The sequence below is a fragment of the Actinia tenebrosa genome, unplaced genomic scaffold (assembly GCF_029948245.1).
Source record: "Actinia tenebrosa isolate PJP-AT-01 unplaced genomic scaffold, QUT_ActTen_1.0 PGA_scaffold11__36_contigs__length_13525064, whole genome shotgun sequence".
Taxonomy (NCBI): Eukaryota; Metazoa; Cnidaria; class Anthozoa; order Actiniaria; family Actiniidae; genus Actinia; species Actinia tenebrosa.
Genome location: NW_028292571.1, coordinates 10,055,877 through 10,080,291, shown reverse-complemented (window position 1 = coordinate 10,080,291; position 24,415 = coordinate 10,055,877). Strand labels below are relative to the sequence as shown.

The 24,415-nt window shown below is 40.7% G+C and overlaps 4 protein-coding genes across 5 annotated transcripts in view; 2 read left to right on the top strand and 2 right to left on the bottom strand.

Annotated features, from left to right (window-relative positions):
• Positions 1–14,398, top strand: part of LOC116304389 (tyrosine-protein kinase Fer) — a 35,297-nt gene extending 20,899 nt beyond the window's left edge. For both annotated transcript variants that reach the window (XM_089027791.1, XM_031714115.2), the window contains 6 exons: positions 6,737–6,934; positions 8,106–8,297; positions 9,002–9,389; positions 10,339–10,569; positions 11,141–11,307; positions 12,088–14,398. In XM_089027791.1, coding sequence (XP_088883917.1) covers positions 6,737–6,934; positions 8,106–8,297; positions 9,002–9,389; positions 10,339–10,569; positions 11,141–11,307; positions 12,088–12,255 — 1,344 coding nt within the window. In that variant the 3' untranslated portion in view covers positions 12,256–14,398. The remainder of the gene's footprint in view (positions 1–6,736; positions 6,935–8,105; positions 8,298–9,001; positions 9,390–10,338; positions 10,570–11,140; positions 11,308–12,087) is intronic.
• Positions 2,814–4,791, bottom strand: LOC148912509 (uncharacterized). The gene is made up of 3 exons (XM_089027551.1): positions 4,225–4,791; positions 3,589–4,035; positions 2,814–2,825 (listed from the first exon to the last, which is right to left on the bottom strand). The coding sequence occupies exons 1-3, from the start codon at positions 4,789–4,791 to the stop codon at positions 2,814–2,816; spliced, it is 1,026 nt and encodes a 341-aa protein (XP_088883677.1).
• Positions 14,399–15,276: 878 nt separating the features above from the next.
• The window catches only part of LOC116304390 (PIH1 domain-containing protein 2), a 20,582-nt gene continuing 11,443 nt past the window's right edge, over positions 15,277–24,415 (bottom strand). Inside the window, exons 2-4 of the mRNA XM_089027822.1 lie at positions 18,473–18,744; positions 16,025–16,711; positions 15,277–15,855 (exon numbers count right to left, since the gene is read on the bottom strand). Coding sequence (XP_088883948.1) covers positions 15,712–15,855; positions 16,025–16,711; positions 18,473–18,652 — 1,011 coding nt within the window. The 5' untranslated portion in view covers positions 18,653–18,744 and the 3' untranslated portion in view covers positions 15,277–15,711. The remainder of the gene's footprint in view (positions 15,856–16,024; positions 16,712–18,472; positions 18,745–24,415) is intronic.
• LOC116304421 (uncharacterized) overlaps positions 22,415–24,415 on the top strand; it is a 22,648-nt gene continuing 20,647 nt past the window's right edge. Inside the window, exon 1 of the mRNA XM_089027796.1 lies at positions 22,415–22,463. The gene's annotated coding sequence lies outside the window, so the exon portion shown is untranslated. The remainder of the gene's footprint in view (positions 22,464–24,415) is intronic.

Here is a 24,415-nt window from a genome sequence, read left to right as displayed (position 1 = left end):
ATTCCTCGGGGCTAATTTGGTCGCCAAACTTACGCATTGCCTCCCTGTAGACGTCTGCAGGCTTTATTCCCTGCGAGTACACCTTGTTTGGAACCCCGTTGATATTCACGCCAACGTTGGTAATGTTGGGGTTGTGAAAGGCTTCGGAGTTGCGCTTGCCGGCCTCGTAGGGCTTAGCAAACACCAACATTAACCCCGTGAGACTTCTTCGGGGGATATTAATACTTTGGTTAATAACCTCATCCGTCTTATCCAAGAAGCTAAATGTCTTATACATCACTACGTGGTCGTAAAGGAATGCCTTGCCAGAGCTGTACTCCATACCCGCATTACGAGCCAAATCTTCGCTGTACACGGTTTCGTACTGCAGCTCTAAGTTCTTGATGGAATAAGGATCGACAGCCCCGCTAATTGCGGTGTCCATTCCTCCTATGACGTTCGTGGTGTCCGCCAAGGTTACTTCAAACTGTAACTCACTTAGCTGTCTGGGATAATACGCACCATGATTCGTAATCACCTCAAAGTCCAAAGGGATAACGTACTTGCTACCATAGGCGGTCTTTACCCTCGTCGCGTCTGCTACTGCGGTTGCTCCGCTGGAGTCCGTAGGCGCCGGGTTGGTGTCGCTGCGAAGCTTACGAAGAATAACGCTTCCAATTCCCTGCTCTACTTTCTGTGCACGGTCGAACGCCGTCAACCACAAATCTTTGTACGTGGCATACAAGTCGTACCTATTCAAATCCAACAAGGATTCCCCTGCGAACTTTACGCGCATCTTGGAAACCAAGTTCCTACCTGCGTTATTGACGGCATAGCGCTTGTCCGCAGTACTTGGTTGTACCGCTAGATCGAACCTCAAGGCCAAAGTCCCAGGAACCAACACCAAGTTGTCTGTTAGACGGGGCACACCCACATACAGCGTTTCTCCTGGCCTTGCGGTGCTGGGGGTAAAGGTAACCCGATGAAAGGTGCGCTCTGCTTTCAGCCCACCAACCTGCTTAGGCAATACATTGGGGTTTAACTTTGAGCTTATCATATATAATGGATGGAGAAGGATTAGATTTCGATCCCCTTACTGAAGAAGGTCAAGCAGATATTAACGACGACGAATACGACGCATGGACTAAAGGCAAGGAAGACCCCCTGATCTACGACGCAGCCTTAAGAGACAAGTTTGGTAGTAGGTGGAGGAGGGTCAAGGCCACATTAAATCGTATGTTCACACGAAAAAATCCATACAAACCCGTTCCAGAATTTTTGCAAATGGATTACGTAGTAGGTCCAGGCGGCGACATTCCTGAAGCCCCCAGCGCTGCATGGCTTAGTAGGGTTCAGGAACAAATGAACGAATCCATGGAAGAAACCCCGGACGACTTTGATAGGATCAAGGATGAATTCCCAAACTGGGACCCAAACAAAGTCCAAGTAATGTTTAACACGGATAACGAATGGGGTAGGGAAGTCATAGTAGCAAGGTTAAATAGGTCTAATGCTCGTCCATATGTCATCATGGACTTAAATGGTAAATACTACGCAGATAAAAAGATTCCTTCAACCCTTAGAAAGGCATTAGGAGAACCCAACTTACCCGAAAGACTGAGAGAAAATAGTGAGAATTTTGACGAAGCCGTCGAAAGAGTTAAGACCATAATGCAGCGGCAACAAAAAGGTCTTGAGGCGATAAGGGAAATCGAAGAACTAAAGGAAGCGATGGAGGAAAGGGAGGCAGAATACATGCGACAAAACCGACTGCTCCTCGATGCCCAAAGCAGAGAACTTAACGACAAGGATCAACGCATATTAGAACTTAGAGGACAAAGAGACAAGGCCCTACGCGAAAAAGATGGCGCTAAAAAGACTTTCCAGCTTGCCCTGCAAGACCTAGATATTAATAATGAGGAAGCTAAGGACTTACGGACCACCATAACTAGGTCTTTAGAGGAACGGCGGCAGTTGGTTGCTGAAATCAACGCTAAAGAGGAGCAACTTCGGCAAAGAGATCAGGCTATTGAAGACATGGAGGGGCAAATAGAGCGGCAACGAACAGTCATCGAAGATCAAACTCGCCCCGAAGAGGAAAGGGAAGCAGCTCAACGGGAAGTAGAAGCCCTTCAGGAGAGACTGGCGGAATTACAAGCGCAAAGGGAGAACTTGGAAAGGGAATTGGGACTAACCACCAAAGAAAAGATAAAAAGGGCCCTCTTGAAGTATGGGGTACCTTTAGCATTTGCAGTCGCCGTTTCAAGCGTCGTAGGGGTAATCATATCTGCCCTTAAAGCTACAGGAGCTGGTGTGAAGAAGTTAGGCAATGGCCTAACAGAGTTGGGAAAAAAGATGGCAGCCAGCTTACCTGGGCTGCTTGGTTCTGTTGTTTCCTTGGCCTTAAAGGCAGGAGGCGAATTGTTAAAGTTCGTGGGTAACAACATTTGGATATTAGTTGTTGCTATCGGAGTGGTACTTTTGAAGAAGATGAAGGGATGATCTTATCCTTGTGTATTATGTCGGGCTTATCGTCGTCGGGCATCCGAGGCATCCTCGACTGGGGATAAGTAAAGATAGTATTCGCACCGCCTTGATAATGCGGAACTAGCGGCAGCACACTCATGGTGCTAATGGGCTTATGATTCCAAGTAGCATCCGTCGAAGGGTTAACGGTCGGGGCGGCATTTATTCGTATGCGGCCGTTACCATCGCTGGGGCGAACTTGAAGCTTTGCATATTGACAATTAGCTATCATATGGAAAGTTACCGGCGTTATGTCTTCCGCTTGCGGAGGAACGGGCTCCGACGAAAAATGAACTGGATGTCTGGTATTACTTTTTACCCTGTATGGCGGTAATGGGTGGTTATTCTCATCAACGATCCTAAAGCCGGCATTGCATGAGTACCCCGCCGAAATACAAATAGTGCACATGATCAATCCCAGGCCTCCAACCTCCACCCACAATCCGGCGTCTTGCCACTTGTCGCCCACGTACTCCTTTTCCTCCGGGTAATGGAGAAACCAATCTTCCTTCGCGTGTGGATTCATATATTTTAGCAAATAAATTTGCTTCTAAAGGCTAAGCACCGTAAGAGTGCTAATGGTTGCGTGATTATAAGGTCGATCTCTTTGGTCATGTATGCTATTTATCGTTACTACGCCCGTGTCGTCTACTCTCATTTGCAGCTTTACCTTCCCATGGCAATCAGCAACCACGTGGAAAGTCCAAACCGAGATGTTTTCGGCGCTGCCGGGGTTGGGCTCTACGGAGAAATGCGTAGGCTCCCTGTTGTTTGTCTTTGTGCGCATAGGCTGCAGTATGCCATTGTCATCCAGGAACCTAAAGCCCACGTTGGCATGGCTGCTCGTGCCAATGCAAATACTACAAAGGATTAACTTCTTCCCTGAGTAGTTCAAATTCACCGACATGCCCTCAACGTCCACCCAAGATGCCTGGGTGTATTTTTTCTCGCCTGTGTAAGTCGTATAGACACAATCTACTCCGGCTACGTAGGGGTTGTTCATCGCCATATATAATAGCTCAGACCAATGCTCGCAGCTGCTAAGCCGGCTTTTAATGAGTTATGGTCATATTCCTCGGTGACCTTCTTCACGGGTTTCTTTGGGGGTACGTACACTTCTTTTTTAGGCTTGTCTATGTGTTCCTTCTTCGGTTTCTCAACGAAGTTAGAAATACCCTTGGTAGTGTCGGAGTTAACGTCATTGACTCCAAACTTCATATCTTGTGTAGCCCGTTGTAACTTGTTGTTGTAACCCACCACAGAATGGGTGTTAATAATCAGGTTACTTGGCATCAACCAACAACCAGGTGATAAAGCATAATCCAATCTTGCCTTTGACTGCTGCACCGCTAATTGGTATCTCTGTACTGACTTGGATATGTCGTTCTCTATTATTGCAGACTCAAATAAGGTCAGGAACTCTTCCTGCGTCTCACGCGAAGCACCTTGGGATCCAACGATCGGACTACGGGTGTTTACCTGCGCTCCTAAGATACAATACACGAATGCTTCAATACTACGGTTAATCCTAGCTAGGTTCCTTAAACCTCTTCCTTTCATTAACACGAACGGATCCCAAGTGCCGAGGTAGTTCGACTGAATTCGGGTAATGAACGTGTTATTACCCTTATCGCCGCCCATGTCACCAAACTCTAATTCATGGCTTGGATATTCTTGATGCCCATAATCAGCTGGCTTCTCACCACCAGCACCCCAAACGTAAACGATACCCAACCCATGTGTCTTACCTTCTTTGTAACGAAAGTCCCTTTGCTGTGGCTTGAACTCATTCATTAACCTTTCTAACCCTGCAGCGTCGTATCGGTTATCCAAAGGATCAAATGCCTTGTCTCCGGGTAAGGGCACATTGAGTTCCTTTAACAATCTTCGTACCGTAAAGGCAACATGAAACCGCATTATTGGAATGTGTAACATATCCGCACCGACACCACAACCCTTAGTGGCAGCCCAGACAGCAAAGTTCAACTGCTGCGGCCAATAACGCATGTTAGGGCCTGCTAACCATTCCCTGGCCTCTTTACCCGACGTATGCTTCAACATCGTCTCCCCGTAGATGTTCCTTACTACTACATCGAACGATTGCTTGCCCACTGAGATCTTCAAGAACGTTACCATCGTCTTAAAGTCGTTCACGCCCCCTTCGGCGTCGTAAAAGGGATAATCTCCCGTGGTTAACAACAAGTTGTCTGGAAAGTTGGGCGTCGGTGCTTTGTAAACAGGCGTTGGAGCTTTATGAACGGGCTCCAAGTCTGCGTTGCTGTACATCCTGGAACCATTGAAATAAATCCCATCGGGTCTTCTTTCGAACTTACTAGGGTCGGCGTGTGGAAACATCTTCCTAAAGGCCCTCCAGTTGGCATAATCCCGGTTATCGTGATATGGTTGCTCTTGAATATCATTCCCAAAGGCGTCGTACATTATTATATAATGGACGTTATACCATCCGCACCTCCTATCTACCCTGAACTTTCCGAAGACCTTAACGCAGGTAACTTTCGCCTCAACAAGGCAAATCTAATCCTGTCTTACTTAGAAGGCCAAGCGAGACATTATGAAAACGTTAGAAAGAAGTATGCCAGAGCGCGCAACGTGTTACACAAGATTGCTATAACTTCGGGTTCCATGTCCGTAGCTCTTACAGGCACTGGGGTTGCTACTTCCCTTACTGGACCTGGCGTAGTCATCGGCGTTCCCTTAGCCGGCGTTGGAGCCGTCTGTGGCATTGTTTCTGCCGTCATGACAGGCATTATAAAGCAGTTGTCAGGTAAGATATCCAAACACGACACACATATAGCCATAGCAAGAGCAAAAGCCAACACCATCACCGACCTTGTTTCCCAGGCCTTGCGGAACCGTAAGATTGACGACGTGGAGTTCTCTCTGATCCTTGCAGAGGAAAGGAAATATGATGAACTAAAGTCGGGCAATAAAAAAACCATCATAAAAGACCTCTCCAAGGAATCTCGCAAGAAGATCTACCAAGAGGCAAAGGAAGATCTACAAAGAAAACTCGCTCAGTAGATATTTCCTTTGAGAAGAACCCCGGTGGATTTCAACTACGCATCTCATCTTCTAGGAATCCATTCTAACAACGGGTGCTTAGGATCCATCTCATAGAATATCTCATAGATCGTATCAGGGTAATAAGGAATGCTTTTGTCTAGTCGACAGAACAACCACTCCGCCCTTTGCATATCCGGGACATTAGGAATGCGCTTACCCGTAATCTCAGACAAAAGATAAGGGATAGCCTTGTAATGTTTCCCTAACTTCATCTCTTTTAAGACCTTTCGCATGCTTTGTGGGGTTGGCTCTTTCAAACGGTACATAATTTCCTTCTTCACTTCGTCATCCAAGTAAACAGGATGTAAACCTTGGATGTAACCCATCCACTCCCTAAAGTATTTTATTCTCTTCTATGGGGTCTTCGTACGACCTCCGTTGGCATAATACTGTTCTCTAGTAGCATTTGGCACGGCATGACGAATATTCTTACCACACTCGTAACACTGCGCAGAGGTATCTTCTTCTATTTGCATCTTGTTACCACAACACCAAAAGGGTTCTGGCTTAGGTATGACGACCTTGGGACTTAGACAACTTACACACCACCCATTGTTGAACTTCTTACACTCATGCATCATATATTTATTAGATATCTTTAGACTCGGGTGGCATAGCAGCAGTAAGGGACCATTTGCAATGCCACCCGGCCGCGCCAGACCCCCTGTAGGGCCCCGTCACTGCGGGTTATTCCCGGGCCTCATTTAGGTGTATGCCGGCGCGTCGCGCGCCCCCCTTACTGCTGCTTCATTATCATCATCAACATCATCATTTACACCATCGCCATTGTCGTTATCATCATCATCATCAACACCATCATTGTCGTCATCATTATCATCATCAACATCATCATTTACGCCATCACCATTGGCGTCATCATCATCATTTACACCGTCATTGTCGTCATCATTCATCATCAACATCATTTACACCATCACCATTGTCGTCATCATCATTTACACCACCACCATTGTCGTCATCATCATTATCATCATTATCTTCATTATGTATATCATTAACATCATCATCATCAACATCATCATCAGTATCACCACCGTCACCGCCATTTTAGATATAAAATTCAGCCATTCAGTAGTTTCACGCCATCTTAAGGTACACGTGCCCTAATGCTTCCTTCAATATCTAGGACTTTAACCAAAGCTCTCCACGAGTAAGACGAAGCATTAGGACACTTAAATTCGGCCTTCCATTTCCCAAGAAGAAAACAGGAAAGTTGTCTTCCATTTCTGACAGCAAGAATAGCTTGTCAAGTGACGAACAAAAACGAACTGATCCCGACGGGACGGCGGGTGACAGTGATAGTATTGTCGGCGAATATGAAGAGGTGAGTATGTTGGATTCCCTGTACAAAATTCCCTGCATTTTTTTTTTTTTTTTTTTGTGCTCTATCGCATTACGGAGGACATTATCTTGATCTCGAATTAAAAAAAATATTAATTATTTAATTTTTCCGATTTTATTTTCACCATTCACTTTAATCTAAATTGTGCTACCTGTGGGATAAGTAGATAAAAGAATGAGAGAAGAAGGAGGAAGAGAAATGCCCTTGTTTGTCCGTGAAAATATCCAAACAGTGGTGCCTGGTAATTATACGCTTAAAGAAAAACCTTTTTTCTCTGTGTCAAAGACTTTTCTTCAGTGAAATGTCCTTGATAATTTTGTCGATACGATTTGTGGAATGAACCCTTCAAAAAGTCCTGAAAAAGATCCCTGTAACCTGGGCGTAAATATTCCCATCTCAGACCACGTGTCATTCCCTAGAGTATCATTTCTTTGTTTAACGGTTGTGCCTGAGAAGACACATGAATATGGATACAACTAAAACAAAGAATCTTATTCTCAAGAGAATGTCCCTGTCATAGAGGTTAATCTCTTAAAGTACACTAGTTTTTATCTTAATGAACTTATTTTTTCACAGGGACGGCGGAGCAGCTTTTTGATTGGGGGGGGCTCAATAGTGACATCGTATGGCAAGGTGGAGGGGGGGGCTGAGTTTAGTGGAAATGTATTAAAATTTCACAAAAAAAGGGGGGCTAAAGCCCCCTCCGGTTCCACCGTCCCTGTTCCATTCTTATATTTTATTATTACGTACAATGTTATATTTTTTGCATATATTTTTACCTCGCATGGGTCTCGTGTCCCGTTCGTGACTTTTCTTTCTGGGTAACTATTAGTTTTTTTCCTATTCAACACATTGTAATATTACTTTCCCAATAAAGCTGTTAAAAATAAAAAAAGAGAATGACACGTGGTCTGAAATGGCAAAAACATTACGAGCAAGACAAAGAGAATAACATTTAGCTATTACACACCACGTGTCATTCCCTAGAGTATCATGTCTTTGTTTAACGGTTCCACATGTCTTTTCTCAAGTGTATCCCTTAAACAAAGACGTTTTACTCTAGGGAATGACACGTGGTCTGAAATGAGAAAATATTACGCCTAAGGTTAAGAACAATCTTTGACGATACTCTGTTTTTGTCATTCATCCCCAGCCTCCAGATGACGTGCCGCTAGAGGAACAGGAGTGGTTCCATGGCGTCATACCACGTAAAGAATGCGACAAGAGGCTATTAAATAACGGTGATTACCTGGTGCGGGAGAGCGCCACGAAACCTGGCGAGTTCGTTCTCTCGGCAAAAGATTCTGGTCATCTACGACACTTTATTATCCAGAAAACAGAAGAAGTACGTTTGACTACTTTATCGTAATTCCAATAAGAACAAAAGATGTGGCCGCCATTGTGGATGACATGGACAAAATAGTTTCCCCCTTTTTTGTCAGATCAACCAACATGGCGGCCACGTCTTTTGTACCTTTGCTTTTGCACTGGTGGTTGACTGTCAGCTGAGCGATGAATGTTGTTTCAGCGAATCACAGCGTGTTTTGCTGATTTGCCACCGGCCCTCAATACCAGGCTACTGTAACCCAACTTTTTGGCTTTTTTTCTTTTTCTTTTTCTTTTTACTAAAATATATGCGTGCCTACAAGAAGAAAAAGTATAAGATGGAAGAATGAAAACAGTTTCACTTTACCGACATGTTTGCTTCGTTTTTTCAAGCTTCAAAAATAATTAGAGCCAGTCATTTTGTTCACTAATGCTTTGCGCGCCGCTCAGCTGGTGAACAGTTGGTTATAATAGCTGGTGTTCGTTTGTGTGTGTGTGTGTTATTGTTGTTGTTGTTGTTGTTGTCTTTTTTTTTTAATTCGTCTCTGCTTGTTTAGTTTATAGTTTTAATCGTTTTCCCAAATTTTTGCTTTTTTGTTTTTTTTGTTTATTTGTTAGTATTCTATCTATAATGCTCGTTATTTCATTTTGTTTTTTCCCTCCCACACCGCCCCCTCCCCATTCGAGCAATCACCGTATTCATCAATGTCCATCTTTTTCCAGGGTTTCGTTAGATTTGAAGACCACGCCTTCCCATCATTCCGTGAGCTCCTCCAATACCACGTGCTCCACAGGGCTCCCGTCACTAAGAAATCCAACGCCATAATAACCACCCCAATCTCCCGTCCTCAAAAACAGAAAGACAAATGGGACCTGAGCCATGATAGTATCCAGATAACGACCAAGCTAGGGCATGGGCACTTTGGTGACGTCATGAAAGGAATACTGAAGCCTCAAAATACCCCAGTGGCCGTGAAGTCTTGTAAAGAGAATGTGTCCGATTTGGTGAAGCAGAAGTTTTTGGCAGAAGCGGAGATTTTGAAGCAGTATAACCATCCGAATATTGTGAAGTTGATTGGTGTGTGCGCTGATAGAGAACCTGTGTATATTGGTAAGTATAAATGGTTCACGTACTATAATGTTAGAATGTTGATCATCACAGTGAATAGGGACCTTAAGCTGCAGGACGGCAACGTGGGCGACAACGTCGGCGAAATTGAGGCGCTTCAACCTTCTATTGTATTATTATTTCGTGTTAACCTAGTATTTTACTCAATAAGCATCCCCGTTTTAGAGTGAAATGTCGTCTTTTGGGAGCGCTTTACTTATAACGAAAATCAGCAAAGATAAGCTTTTGGCGTAGCCGTTCTCTTTAGTACGCAAAAATAGGACATTTCACGTCTTACTTTTAGCATAAGACGGTAAAGATGCACAGTGTTTCGTACATTCCAACGAGTATCTATTGAATAGCGCAATTAGTGCTATTGTATGTTTGCCGTCGTCGTCGTCGTTGCCGTCCTGCAGCTTAAGGTCCCTAATAAGCGATCTAAGCGAACGCTGTAAAGAAAGGCCTGAAAAAAATGATTTCAGGCTTCAAAGGGAATCGAACCCATGACCTCTGCGATGCCGGTGCGATGCTCTACCAACTGAGCTATGAAGCCAATCCTAGATCATCGCACCGGCATCGCGGAGGTCATGGGTTCGATTCCCTTTGAAGCCTGAAATCATTTTTTTCAGGCCTTTCTTTACAGCGTTCGCTTAGGTCGCTTATTCACTGTGATGATGATCAACATTCTAACATTATTACACCACAGTTCTATCCATTCAATTCTAACGTACTATACTTAACCTTCCGTTCGTTCGTTCCTTCCTTCCTTCCTCCCTCCCTCCCTCCCTCCCTGCCTCCCTCCCTCCCTCCCTGCCTCCCTGCCTCCCTCCCTTCCTTCCTTCCTCCCTTGCTTCCTTCCTTCGGGTCTATTCCCCTGTTCCTTCCCAGGATGCATGGTATCCTGGCAATGTTTTCCATGTTGTAGGGTAACATTTTGTTGCTTGTTTCCCAGTAATGGAACTAATGCCTGGCGGAGACTTTCTCTCATACCTTCGCAAGCACAGCGGCCAACTTCAAATCCCTAAGCTCGTACGATTCAGTATCCATGCGTCATCCGGGATGGAGTACCTCGCAAGCAAAAACTGTATCCATAGAGATCTAGCTGCCAGGAACTGCCTGATAGGAGATAGAGATACACTCAAGATATCAGATTTTGGAATGTCAAGGGAGGTTCTTGACGAAGGTACGTTTGAAGGTAGTCGGCTAAGATAACATGAGTTTGGTCTCTATCTTTCTCCGAGTTTTCCCCCTCCACAAAACTCAACACGCTAAATTCAAATTTGATATGTGAGTTAGCCCTGACTTAAGGCCGGTTTAGACGGTACGATTAGCCATGCCCTGACTTAGTTCAGCCCAGAGGATGTTTCAGAGTTCAATCTGTGTGTTAGCCTTGCCCTGACTTAGATCAGCCCAAAGGTTGTTTCAGGGTTCGTTCTGTGAGTTAGCCGTGCCCTAACTTAGATCAGCCCAGAGGTTGTTTCAGGGTTGGATCTGTGAGCTAGCCATGCCCTGACTTAGATCAGCCCAGAGGTTTTTTTAGGGTTCGTTCTGTGAGTTAGCCATACCCTGACTTAGATCAGCCCAGAGGTTGCATCAGGGTTCGTTCTGTGAGCTAGCCATGCCCTGATTTAGATCAGCCCAGAGGTTGTTTCAGGGTTCGTTCTGTGAGTTAGCCATGCCCAAACTTAGATCATCTTGGAGGTGGTTTCAAAATTCGTTATGTTCTCTTTGCATCTTTACCTTTTTTATTTCAGGTCTGTACGAAGCGTCTAACATGAGAGAGATTCCGGTCAAGTGGACAGCACCTGAAGCACTAAACTACGCCCAGTACACAACACTCAGTGATATATGGAGCTTTGGTATATTACTATGGGAGACCTTCTCATCCGGGAACACTCCATATCCTGGATTATCTAATAAGGTACTAGAGAACCTCTCTTAAACGACCACTTGTTAAGCGACCAACCTTGATTTAACGACCAGTCGGTAGTCCTAAAGAGAAATCGTGCACAAAATCGTAACTCTGTTTAGCGACCAGTCATCCAAGTCTCAAACAGGGTTTTTGTAGTATACCATATTACTTATTGACTGAGTGGGAGGGCCGTACGGGAATATATTTGGCTCAAGGTGATAGATGCCGTACGGACCGAACGCAGTTTTATCATATGACCCTCACGAAAAGAAAAATAATAAAAGAAAAGAAAGAAATAGTAAATAAAAGCTAAAAAAGAGAAAGTGCGCGGATTCGAGCAGGGCCGTATGGATTCAGTCGTACTACCCTGCTCGCTCAAAGACGTACGGCCCTGCTCACGCCATTTTCCCGAAGGTTTTTTTAAGAGCGCGCACCCGGGTAGATACGGATCATATGATAAATACCTTTATTAAAGTGCATTTTATATGTTGGTGTAAAATTTCGTAAGGAATTGCAGTAATGGATAACAACAAGGCGGTCTTATTTGATGTCATTAGGTTCGGCTCATGTGAAGTTCGATGTTAGACATGCCGTTCACAAGCCTAAGCCAGCTATCACTAATTTGCAACTAGTTTTCAAAGTCAAGAGGGTTTTTTTTTGCATTATTAATACCTCTATTAAGTGACCAGACTCTATTTAGCAACTGGTTTTCAAAGTCGCAAAGAATTTTTTTTCATTGTTATTAATGTATACCTTTCTTAAGATTTTTGTTGACATATGTTTCTTCAGGACACTCGGGACAAGGTGGAGCAGGGCTACCGCATGCCACCCCCCCTCGGGACGCCTCCGTCCATCTACAAGATCATGAAGGACTGTTGGAATATTGAACCTGAACAAAGACCTAAATTCAGCGACATTCTCAGGCGATTAAAACAAATTGAGAGCACAATGTCATAAAGATCATGTGACGTTGATGTCCTGCTGCAGTTTATGGGATAGAATGAAGCAGTTGCCTGCAGTATTAAGGTGTCAGCGGTATGAGTTTTGATCGTGGAATGACGTCCATAGAAATATTTAGATTGCGTTACTTGTTGAAATAGAGGGGAAAGGATTTATTTTTTAATTTTAATTTTTAATTTTTAAATTTCCTCAAGATGTTGCGGGTTAGATAATTGTTAATTTTATTCCAAAGTTGCCGTTTATCAAAATTTGCTTTTCATCTCTTTCATGGTTGGGATCCCTTTGTATTTTTTATCAAACCACAGGCAGCCCATCAAAGAAGCAGAATAGTTAAAAAGAAATTTATTTTTACTTTTATTTTTTTTAAACGCTTGAAGTTAATGATTCAAAGTTTGAAATAAGGTTGGCGAGCCCTGTGTGTGGTCAATCAGCACTTCACAGGAAGCCAACCAAAGAAACAAACGAGAGAGCAAAAAAGAACGCCCAACGAAAATACTAAGAATATGTATATTTTTAATGTTGTATTGTATATTTTGAGACAAAATTCATTCTAGGGTATAGAAAGTATCAGATAGGTTTAGTTGTAGAATTTATTTAGAAAATTATATTGATATTAGCTTAACACAGAGTCTGAGCTTTTCTATAATTTAGTGGCATTTTACCCCGTGTTTCAGGCACTCTCTCGCCGCAGTGTTTCTAGATCGTAGGCTTCATAAACTCAGGAAGCCTAGAATGAGCGAGCCTTTGAAACTGGGGTAGTTCCACTGTAAGATTTATAGAAGGACACTTTTAAAACAGCTGCTATGTTGATTGATCTAATCTGTTGGTTGATCTCTCGACAAATCAACGTGGTAGCCTCTGTCACTTCCAGACACAAAAATTTAACTGGATGTGACACAGGTGACCAATATGGTGGCTATGACGTAACGTGCATTCCAAGAATACTTATATAATGTTTGAATATAAAGTGAAATAAGTCCCACGGTTCCCTGCGCCATCTTGAAAGGTAGCCGTGCCTTTGCATCGAAGCGAGACAAACGTTGAGCTTGCAATGATAGAAACCTTTTTTAACACCTTGGACAATTATTCACAGGTCTCTATCATTGAAAGCTCAACGTTCGTCTCGCTTTGATTCAAAGCCCCGGCTAGCTTTCAAGATGGCACAGGGAACTGTGAAGGGGACTATTGTGATTATAGGAATACTTCATGTTTAAAACTATTGATAAATATTGATGGTATTTGATATATTTTACCAGTTACACTTCCATCTGCTGTGAGCTTAGTCAAACTCAAGTGCGGGACATTGCATTGCATTTTGGACTGTTTAAGTGACGTAAGAAATAGATGCCATCTTAGAAATGTGACCTCTAAAACAGTCCCACAATGCACTGCAGTGCCAACTCGGCCCAGTTTATTTCCCCTCGACCTCGGAATGGGTAATAGACCCCAAAAGTACCTACTATATTAATAGGCATTACATAGTACAATTAAAGTATTAGAAGTTATAAATAATTATAGAAGAAATGTACAGTATATTATACTCCAGTTTCCAATTCTCTGTTCTACAGGGTTAGCCTGGATTTCTTCTGGAATTGCTTTGAATATTCATGCATTCCATTGAAGGTCCATGGAATATCAAAGTGTTTGTACATGTATTGTTGAAGTTGTACATTCTTTACTTTACCGTTGGTATTTGTGAATATTTAGACACTAAAATGAGGCTAACCCTTTAAAAAATGAGTCTGTGATTAAGCAACAGCAAATTTGAGTAATAGACCGTTTTCTCAAGGTTGCGTGCGCATCCAACTTGACACACCACAAAAATGAAAAACGCAGTAAAATTGATAAGCCAGTTTTATTTTTTTATTTTTTAGTTCCATATTTTTAAAAGTTTTAATCTTTAAAAAGAGAAGGAAATCTCATAGAAATATAAGATAATTCTCATTATAAGCTCCTGTTCTGTTATCGTGGCCCGACAAGTTCCTTAAATTTGGATGCGCACGCAACCTTGAGAAAATGGTCTATTGTTGGCAAAAGCTTTAGATTATATCGTGTATAAAATTGAAATGTTATTATTTTTAAATACTATTTTCTTGAAAGTTAGAAATAATATTCCAAGTAAAATTTAAAAAATGATCAATCAATTAACTTTGTTTATAAAGGATAACACTTGACAGTAATTCAACTAATGCCAACCCAGGAGTGGATCCAGGAATTTTTGAAGGGGGGTGAATATTACAAAGATTTTATCAGGAGTGAAAGAAAAAAGTTAGGAAGTGGGGGGAGGGGGGGTGGGAATGCCGTTGACTGTTGATAATGCAGGGCCTGGCCCACCCCCAAAAATATTGGTTCTTAGTCATTGTTTTACGGCGCATGCATCTGCAATCAAACAAAACATTGTCATTATCACATAGCGTTAAATATAATCTTCAGTGCCCCCCCTCCCCCCCCAAAGATTTTTGCAGTGCCCCCCTGAAGATTTTAGCTTCCGCCGCCCCTGTAATGATAAAATGAGAAATTTGATCAAAAGGGGGGTTACCAGTCACCCCTGCCACCAGGGCTGGAGACATTGTGATAATGGTTGACAAATTAACTACCTTTGACACTACATACATGTAAAGATACTAATGAAGAAATCTTCAAGTAAATAACGCATGGTTTGAAATAGGAAAACATTACAACATATATTTAGTCTAAACATACTAAATCACAAATCCAACACTCTTATTGGTTGTGCTACTAGTGATCTATTAGTAATAGTCCACTACTAGCGAAAAGTTACAGTTGTTTGGAAATAAAGCAGAAACAATGTAAATAATAATAATAATGGGGTTCTTTTATAGCGCATTTCACAATGTCTCAATGTGCTTTACATTGCAGTGGAAAACTTTACGGGCTGCATATTAGGGTGCTATTAGCAGCCGTGCAGCTTACAATCACGAGTGATTTATTAGTACTGTACATTAGTGTTAGGCCTCCGAATTTAAAACATATCATTTCAATCTGACTAATTTCAAAAATGTTTGTATCCATTTATTTAACAATGAGTCCGTTTATACTAAAACAAACCCTAAGAAACTACTTTATTCGTACTCACGGTTTACAACTCAATAGTCCATCTGGCCTTCGGCCTCATGGGCTATAATTGACTTGTAGACCATCTTGTCTGGGGTACAAATTGTTAAATGTTATAAATGAACAGGGCTTAAAATAACAGCCAATCAGTCGCCAGCCATGATCTTGGATTAATTTTAGCTCAGTCATATCTCATTTCTGGCTAACCAATACCAGTCAAAATGACTGGCAAAGCAAATGTCTGGCCCGAAAAAAGTCTCAGCTCAGTGAGCGACTGGACATTGTCTGATGTTTGGCCGTTATTTTATGCCCTGAAGGGTCCATTAAAGTATGATATGTAGTATGTCAGGCTGGGCTACCTGTGGTATGAGCATGAATTTAGCTTTCACTGGCTACTGGTAATTTCACTGTCAAAACTTTCTTGGCTTTATTGAATGATGCCGACACCTGACTGTCATTAATCTTCTGCAGCAAATCAATTTCTAGCTTGTACAGGGAGTTTACCTCAAGTAGCAAGTCATCCTAGGAAACATTAATGAATTATGTAAATGGTGGGTGGGTGGGTGGATGGAGGGAGGGAGGGAGGGATGGATGGAGGCAGGGAGAGAGACAGGGAAGAAGGGAGGGAGGGATGGATGGATGACTGACTGCAAGTAGGTGGATGAATAGATGAATGAATAGATTAACTTACTTCTGATACATCCAGCTCACATTCACCAACAGACCCCACACCAGGTAACTCCACCATCACTACAATTTGCTTTGGTTTTCCATTCTCTGAATTCTTCACAATAACTTCATGATGTGGTGTTTTCACATTGGTACTATTTGTTTCAGTTGATGAAATCTCCTCAATAAGTCCCTTTTTTACATTTTTTGAACTGCTTTCCAGCAAGCTTATTCCTTCTGTTTCTTTACCATCTAAATCTGTGACCGCTAATGACGACAACTGCTCCAAGAGAGCATCCTTCGACCCAGAATCACCAATAAAATTGGACTTCTCGTCTAAATTTGAATTTCTGTTCTCAAACTTCCCATCAACTGGAGTTGTAAGATACCTCTTTAGGCTTGAACTATTACCCTTGAAGTTCATTTTAAGAGATTTATATTTTTTTGATAAACTGCACTTTTTTGTTTCCTCTAAATAATCTAATGCCAGGTGAACAAGAAGGTTGCAATGATCCATCTTGTGCTTGATGTCCTTCAAGACTTTATCATTGAATATGACATCGACAACGGAATAAGGTGATACGTCATTGGATATTTTTTCAATAGGACCTGCCATTACTGGGATAGGATCTTGGTCGGTCTTAGGACCAGGTATTTTATCCCAGCAGCATATGTTGACATAGACTTCATGAGTTATGACTTCGGGTAACTAGAAATAAAAAGAATATATAACTTAATTATGAATCATTAATTAATTCAAGATTAATTCTTATTGGGTCTGTTAACAATGTACACCATTTCAATTCAAAATAGTACAATAAGCAATTATTGGATGAGGTTGAGCATGATACTGTAAATTATCAAGACCAAGGCTGTGTTATCTGCCGAAGCCGAAGACTGAGGTAGATAACACAGCCGAGGTCTTGATAATTTACAATATTATGCGATAACCGAATTCAATAATTGCTTTATTATACATTTTGTATATTGGAAAAACATTACCATGAACATTAAATTATAGAGACAAGAATTATGAACAGCATGATGTCGCAGGAAAAACGCAAAAATTTTAATTCAAAAATATTTTAAGAATTCTTCATAAAATATATGAAAATAAGTTAAGGATTCCTTAAATAATTGTTTTTGAACATAATTCTGGAAATAAATAATGAATAAAAACAAAGCTACCACAGCGTGACCTTGAATGAACTTGACATGATAAAATAATGTATTATCTTAAAGGAAAACCTACAGATAATTCATTTATCATTCAGTTCACACGATATCAGGGATGGCCTGAGGGCTCTCAACCAATCAGAATTGAGATACTTAGTAACATGTGTAATAATAAGCTTTATTAATTCATCACCAAGGGGTTAAAATTTCCAAATAAATTCACAACAAATGTTTCAAATTATGAAAATGCTGAAAATATATTTTTTAACTAATCTATTTATTCCTCGATTGCATGTTACATCATCGCGGCCTCTCTGGGGGAGTGCTGGTACCATTTAACAGAATATTTCTTATTAGCATCTATTGTTAAAGGCGCCACGATTTCCACCATGTTTTTGTCTTTTAGCTCTCTTGGGAATGCTTGCAACCCATCAATTACTGAACCTTTAAGGTGGCTGCCTACTTTTGAACGTTCGAATTGAGCCCACGATGAGTGCGCGCTCAAAAACCGCTGAAAAATCTACAAGATTTTATTGAAGAACCATACGCATTTTGAGCTTCAACAGAGCAAAACCCTCAAATTTTGCACGGGACTCTATATTTTTTGATAGCTCATTCGAAAAAAATCCTAAAAATCTAGGTTATATCAACATTTTAGGAAAAGTTTAAATCAGGAACACGTGAAAAAATAGATTTTTGTAGGGATTTTTGTTCGACTTTATGAGATTTTTTAAGAGCACGAAACTACAAAATATGACAAATCAATGTATCTCTCTGTCTTTTTGTCGAAAATATCCATGTATTATGGTAGAATGATTGACTAGCCTTTATTCATGCAATCATATAGTCTGCAAATAACTATTATCTTATGAATCTTAATTTTTTTCTAATCACTTCCGGTGGCGCAAGTTTTACTCCAAAAGCTCGTGCGTAGGCTTCCATTAAATGCTGATTATCTCGAAAACGAGCTGGGGACACCCTATTTTTCTTTCCAGATTTGGAATCAGCATTAAATTTCAATTCGGAAAATCGAAGTTTTAAAAAAAGCTTAAATCAATTTCCAAAAGTAGGCAGTCACCTTAAGTGATTTTGCTTCGCCCGTGAAACAAAGCTGTATTATTTAGTGACAAACAGTCAAAACACAAAAAAAACAATGTACTTCGTGTCTACATGTACTACTCTCTTTTTTTTATGTACTACTGTGTATTACAATAACTTTTCTTTTACGAGCAAAGTAAAAATTGCCCTAGTTTTGCCTCTTAACAACCATGGCCTCCTTGACAACGAAACTTACCAAGATTGTGCTGATACAGAAGCATGGATGAGGAGGTTTAAATTCCTTAGAACCGTCCTTCAAAGTCTTATCTATGAATTTCTTGTAGCCTTCAGGATCAGTATCTGCAAGATCATTTAGCATTTTCCAAACACTGTCAGCTTGTTGTAAAACGTCTGAAGAAGCCATCTTGTCCGCCATGTTGGATGTGAAACGTGTTGGGGTATGGGAACTAACACAGGGAGCCCAAGGACATTTAAGCTACTCTAGGGAATGACACATGGACACCAGGTCTGAAATGGGAAAACATTACGTATACCCAAGGCATAAAAGAGTTCTGATGTTTATATAGAAATCAAAAAATATTGTAGCGAAAAGTGCTCTCAGTGAAATAGTCTTTAACTGGAACAATATAGAAATTTGGACAACAACAACAACAACAAAAGCAAACTACCAAGGAAAAAAAATAACAGCAAAAAATGAATAAAATTAAAGTAAGAAAAATCTTTAGAGAACAGTTTTTTATATAGACCCAAAAGTCATTATTTTCCCATGGCAAGTTACGTCATACTCATAGATTCTCACGATGACTAAAGCTAACTAGTTGAATACAGTTTGTGCAATCATTTGACTCAAAATCCCTTAAGATATTAATAACAATGAAATAGCAACCGCCATCTTCGTTGGTCTAGTACAAGAAGCTAATGAGGAATGCTTTGTTATCGTCAACCAAGATGGCGGCTATGACGTAACATGCACCCCGAGAATGGTGAGATAACGATGGAACACTGAGCCGCCACGTTGGATGATCTAAAAAGAGAAGCTAATGAGGAATGTTTCGTCATTGTCAATCAGCATGACAGCTATAACGTTAGATCCACCCCAAAGCTAGGAGGATATCAATGAAACAGCCGCCATGTTGGTTGATCTAACAAGAGAAATTAATGAGGAATGCTTTGTTATCGTCAACCAACATAGCGGCTATGACGTAACATGCACCCCAAGAATTAGCGCCTCAAGCAGCTCGTAACATTTAAGTAACATTGAAGTACGAAAATGCTTTATCATGGCTCATGAACTCTCTCTAGGGAGGTGTACTGGACCATGTATACTAGATAAATATTTAACTCAAACAGGAAAAAGCCAGTACATAGAAAGTCACGAAGTAAGACAAGTCATTCACTGTCGCTGCTTGTCAGGTCGGTGAAAAAATATATGACTTTTTTTTTCTGCAATTCTTTGTTAAGAATCCTTTCTAATGTGTGACCTTATTTGAAAACTATACTAATTGAGTTCTAGATCTAAAATAATTTAACTGAAAGTTTGAATACTAGTCATTAATATCGATTTAATGATTTGAGTGCTATGGAGTGATATCTCTTAAACAGCTTAAAGTCACAATAACACATTATAGTTCTTTTACAAATACAACAACGGCTCGCTTCCTCAGCCATATTTTAAAAAAAATTAAAATCCCAGCTTTCCGGACTAATTATTAATTATTAGTCATTAATAAGGCATTATACATTATACTCGATCGAAAGTATTCACGTCTGAAGAAGAAGTTACGCTCCGAAAGCGTTTAAATTTACTTTACGTTTAACATTTTACTGGATTATGAAGAGAATGTTAGATATTTTTCACAAGGTCCCAATATCGTATAGTTAGACGTTTTGCTACATGCGCTCGCTTCAATTACTCATGAATAACTCATAAGCTATTGATCTTATTGGAGCGCCATACACACCACGTGCATGTGGACCTTATTTATACCAGATAATTCCCTCTTCATTAGTATCCATTATATAAATACTAACACACACTGTAAAAATGACCTGGCTATATGACTATGACTATATGACTTTGTGGCTAAAGACATGAGATGGTTATAACCATTTCACGTTAGTTAATTCAGGTTAAAGCTACCTGTTCGAGTTTGCCGGTTAAAAACGTAAAATTACATTAAAAAATTACACGTTCGTATTTTGAACGAGCTTTATAAGCTCTTATTGATTGATTGATTGATTGTGAAGGAATAACGAAATATGGGGAATGAAAAACGAGGAAAAAAGGAAGAAAAGAAATAATATCCGGAGAAAAAAAATTTTGGTGTCTTGATAAGTTGAGAACGAAAAATAAAAAGAAAGAAAAGAAAAGAAAAACTTGAGCAGCCATAAGTTTAGGTCTTTTTCATTTTTATTTATTTTGATATATGGCTTTTTAAAAACGACTTTTATTAATGCAAACAGGGAATATATATATAAGCATATTATGCAAACAAAAAGGTATATATAACGGAATAATTTATGCAAGTATTTGCTTCTATATGTTTATTATAAAATATACACATATACATATATAACGGAATTTATGCAACTAACTACTCGCTTAAATTCTGTTATATACTAAACACTATATAACGGAATTTATGCAACTAACTACTCGCTTAAATTCTGTTATATACTAAACACTATATAACGGAATTTATGCAACTAACTACTCGCTTAAATTCTGTTATATACTAAACACTATATAACGGAATTTATGCAACTAACTACTCGTTATATAGCGTTTGATATATAACAGAATTTAAGCGAGTAGTTAGTTGCATAAATTCCGTTATATAGTGTTTAGTATATAACAGAATTTAAGCGAGTAGTTAGTTGCATAAATTCCGTTATATAGTACGTAGTATATAACAGAATTTAAGCGAGTAGTTAGTTGCATAAATTCCGTTATATAGCGTTTGATATATAACAGAATTTAAGCGAGTAGTTAGTTGCATAAATTCCGTTATATAGTGTTTCATATATAACAGAATTTAAGCGAGTAGTTAGTTGCATAAATTCCGTTCTTTAGTGTTTCATATATAACAGAATTTAAGCGAGTAGTTAGCTGCATAAATTTCGTTATATAGTATGTAGTATATAACAGAATTTAAGCGAGTAGTTAGTTGCATAAATTCCGTTATATAGCGTTTGATATATAACAGAATTTAAGCGAGTAGTTAGTTGCATAAATTCCGTTATATATAATAGTTAGGAATATACAAAAGCAATTGTTAGTTAGTTGCATAAATTCCGTTATATAGTACGTAGTATATAACAGAATTTAAGCGAGTAGTTAGTTGCATAAATTCCGTTATATATAATAGTTAGGAATATACAAAAGCAATTGTTAGCATAAAAAATTCTGTTATATAGAAGGTACATATTGCACAGTATGCGAATATAAAGCCTTCCGAATTTTAGCCGAGTTAATGATTAGCTCAACCGTTCAATATTTAATTCAATTTAGTCAATAAGTCAAATTCAAGCCCAGTTGGTCATAATAGCAGGATAAAAGTTATAGTAACTTTAGGAAGTCTTTTCTTACTACAAAGAATAACGAGTTAATCCGCAGCAATAGATTGTGCATGGCTGAAACAATGCGCTAACAAATCGGTTCCGATTGTAACGATCTCACGGGAATATTCGGGTTAGTTCGCGTATTGTTTAGCCATGTGCTCATTAGCGCTAAATCTTCATTAACCTACGATCTCTTTAGAAATTAGTTTAGTTTTGTTGGATACGCGGTTGCCACAGACGCTTAAATCTGGGTTGTCCTTAAATATCATTTTAATATTTTAGCTTAGTTTATGACTTGTTTACGATATTTTCTGTTTACCATTTCGGAAATTCTAACTAAGTTATTCCCGTACCAAATTGAGTTAAAGTTTGATTTCTTTTCATAAGATGGTAAACAAAGAGTTAGTCTTTTTAGGAGTATGTACGTTTTTATGTACTTCATTACGAAGTGGTAAGAAAACTAAGATTTCTCACTGCATAGTTACCAACTAGGCTAAGTAAGGGGGGTGCACGACATACTGGTTGTTAAGATAAAACTGAGCTAGACTGGCAGCTGTCCTTCAAGATCCTTGGGCTATAAAAGGAGAGTTACCACGCTAGTTTGGTGTGTTAGTCAGGAACCCGAATGCTACAACAACTTGGTACGCTTCCAACAACTTTATAAGGTATGAGTGCACCTCTTCTTTTGTTACCGAGTGTGGAGTGTAACCAAAATAGTGAGTTCATTTAGAAGTGTGATATCCTATATTTAATCGCTTAGTATGTGTGATTGGTATTGGTTACTTAGTGATATTTATTTTCCTAGCGTGTGATATTTACGATTTCAAGTTGTATTAGTTAAAATTATTCAGTCGTGCGATTCAATAAATTGTTTTGTAAAGTTACTCTCCGTTCTCATTCCTTTGCGTTAACTCAACGAACTCGCGCTGTCGCGGCATTTGAAATATAGTGCCGTCACATTATTAAAAGTGATAGGGGCTCCCGCTAGGAAAAAATAAACATATGAAAAAACAATAATATTAGTTTTTTTATTCATAGCTGTTGAGTGAGAATAACGTGGTTTGAAATAACATTTGAAAAATGAGTTGTGTGTTTGGCCACAACCTTAACTGAGAGAAAGGTTAGAGATAGAAGGAGAGAAGAGGAGAGGAGAGGAGAGGGAGAAGAGAGAGAAGAGAAGAGAAGAGAAGAGAAGAGAGAGAAGAACCCACGAGAAGAGACGATAAGATGGAGAGGGAGACACCCCGTCTATAGCCTCTAACAACTCTCGCGATAATCCCTCGTCCGTCAGACAGGCGCAGCTCTCCTTCTCACGCTCCTCGTCCCCTTCTCACTCGCCGTACCGCCGCCGCTCGCCGATCAAGGCATATCATCTCCTCTCAGCTACCGCTCCGCTCCTCGCCGCGCCGCGCATACTCCGCTCTCCTCTCCGGCCGCTCGCCTCTACAATCGCCTCTCCTCTCCTCTCCGCGCCGCGCCGCTCCTCTCCTCTCCTTCTCCTCTCCTCTCCTCTCCGCGCCATCTCATCCTCTCCTCTCCTCCCTCTCCGCTCCTCTCCTCCCGCTCCTCTCCCGTGGCGCCCACTTCTTCCGCTCCTCGCCGCCTCCGCCCTCTCCTCTCCTCGCCTCTGCCTGCGTCCGCGCCGCGCCCGCCCGCCTCGCCCGCGCCGCGCCGCTCCGCTCAGCTCCGCGTCCCTCGCCTCTCCCTCCTCTCCTCGCCCCCGCGCCGCGCCTCTCCTCTCCGCGCCGCGCCCGCAAGAGACAGACAGAGAAGACGACTACTCCATCTCCTCCGTGCAGCGCGACTGCCCTCGCCTATCACCCCGGCCAACCAACCCCCGCACCGGAATGTCCCATCGAGTCTTCTTACGCTGATGTGTCTTGCCTTTCTCTCCTGTCACTTGTCCTCCCCCCCACCACCTCCACCCACTCCCTCGCCCATCCCCTCCCCCCTTTTCCCGTCCCCCCCTGCAATGATGAGACCCCGGCACGACAATGGATTGGCATCATAGTAATCTAAACGCGACCCACTGCAATATAATGTTACGAGGTTTTTAATCATTATCTTTGAGTATAATACAAACAACAGGAACAAACTATTTAAGAAGTAGACTAAACCAATATTCCCATACAAGTTCCACAGTAACAAGACTACTTATCAAACTATGATAACAGAGTGATATCTATTTGACCCAAATCACACCAAATCAATAAATATAAACCCCTTCACTGAGTCCCAGATGAATTGTTCTGGGACCAAACAATGGAATTTATTTTGCGCATAAGCAAATTAAATAATGGACCTATTACTTTTGTCCCCCAGAACCTTCCACTAGGAGATCACTGCTAGGTGGTACATTGAGCAAGGTTTTTTCCAACCTTCTCAGATTATATTTTTTGCCAAAAGTTTATGAATAATGTCGTTCACTATCAATTAAACAATTGACAAAGTCTTTTATATTGATTTGTAAAATTGAGAACTAATAATGAAAATAATGCCGCGAATAATAGAGACGCAACTGAAAGCGAAATTGCTACGTGTAATAGTGAGCTTGGCAACTCGAAGAAAATGACAGTAACGACACATTAGGTTTAGGAAAACTGTGTTTTTGGCAAAT

Coding starts and splice junctions, on each gene's coding strand:
- LOC148912509 (XM_089027551.1), bottom strand. CDS start 4,791: ATGTACAGCAACGCAGACTTGGAGCCCGTTCATAAAGCTCCAACGCCT. Junction 4,036..4,224: donor ATGGGTTGGGTATCGTTTAC/GTTTGGGGTGCT, acceptor AGGAACCTAGCT/AGGATTAACCGTAGTATTGA.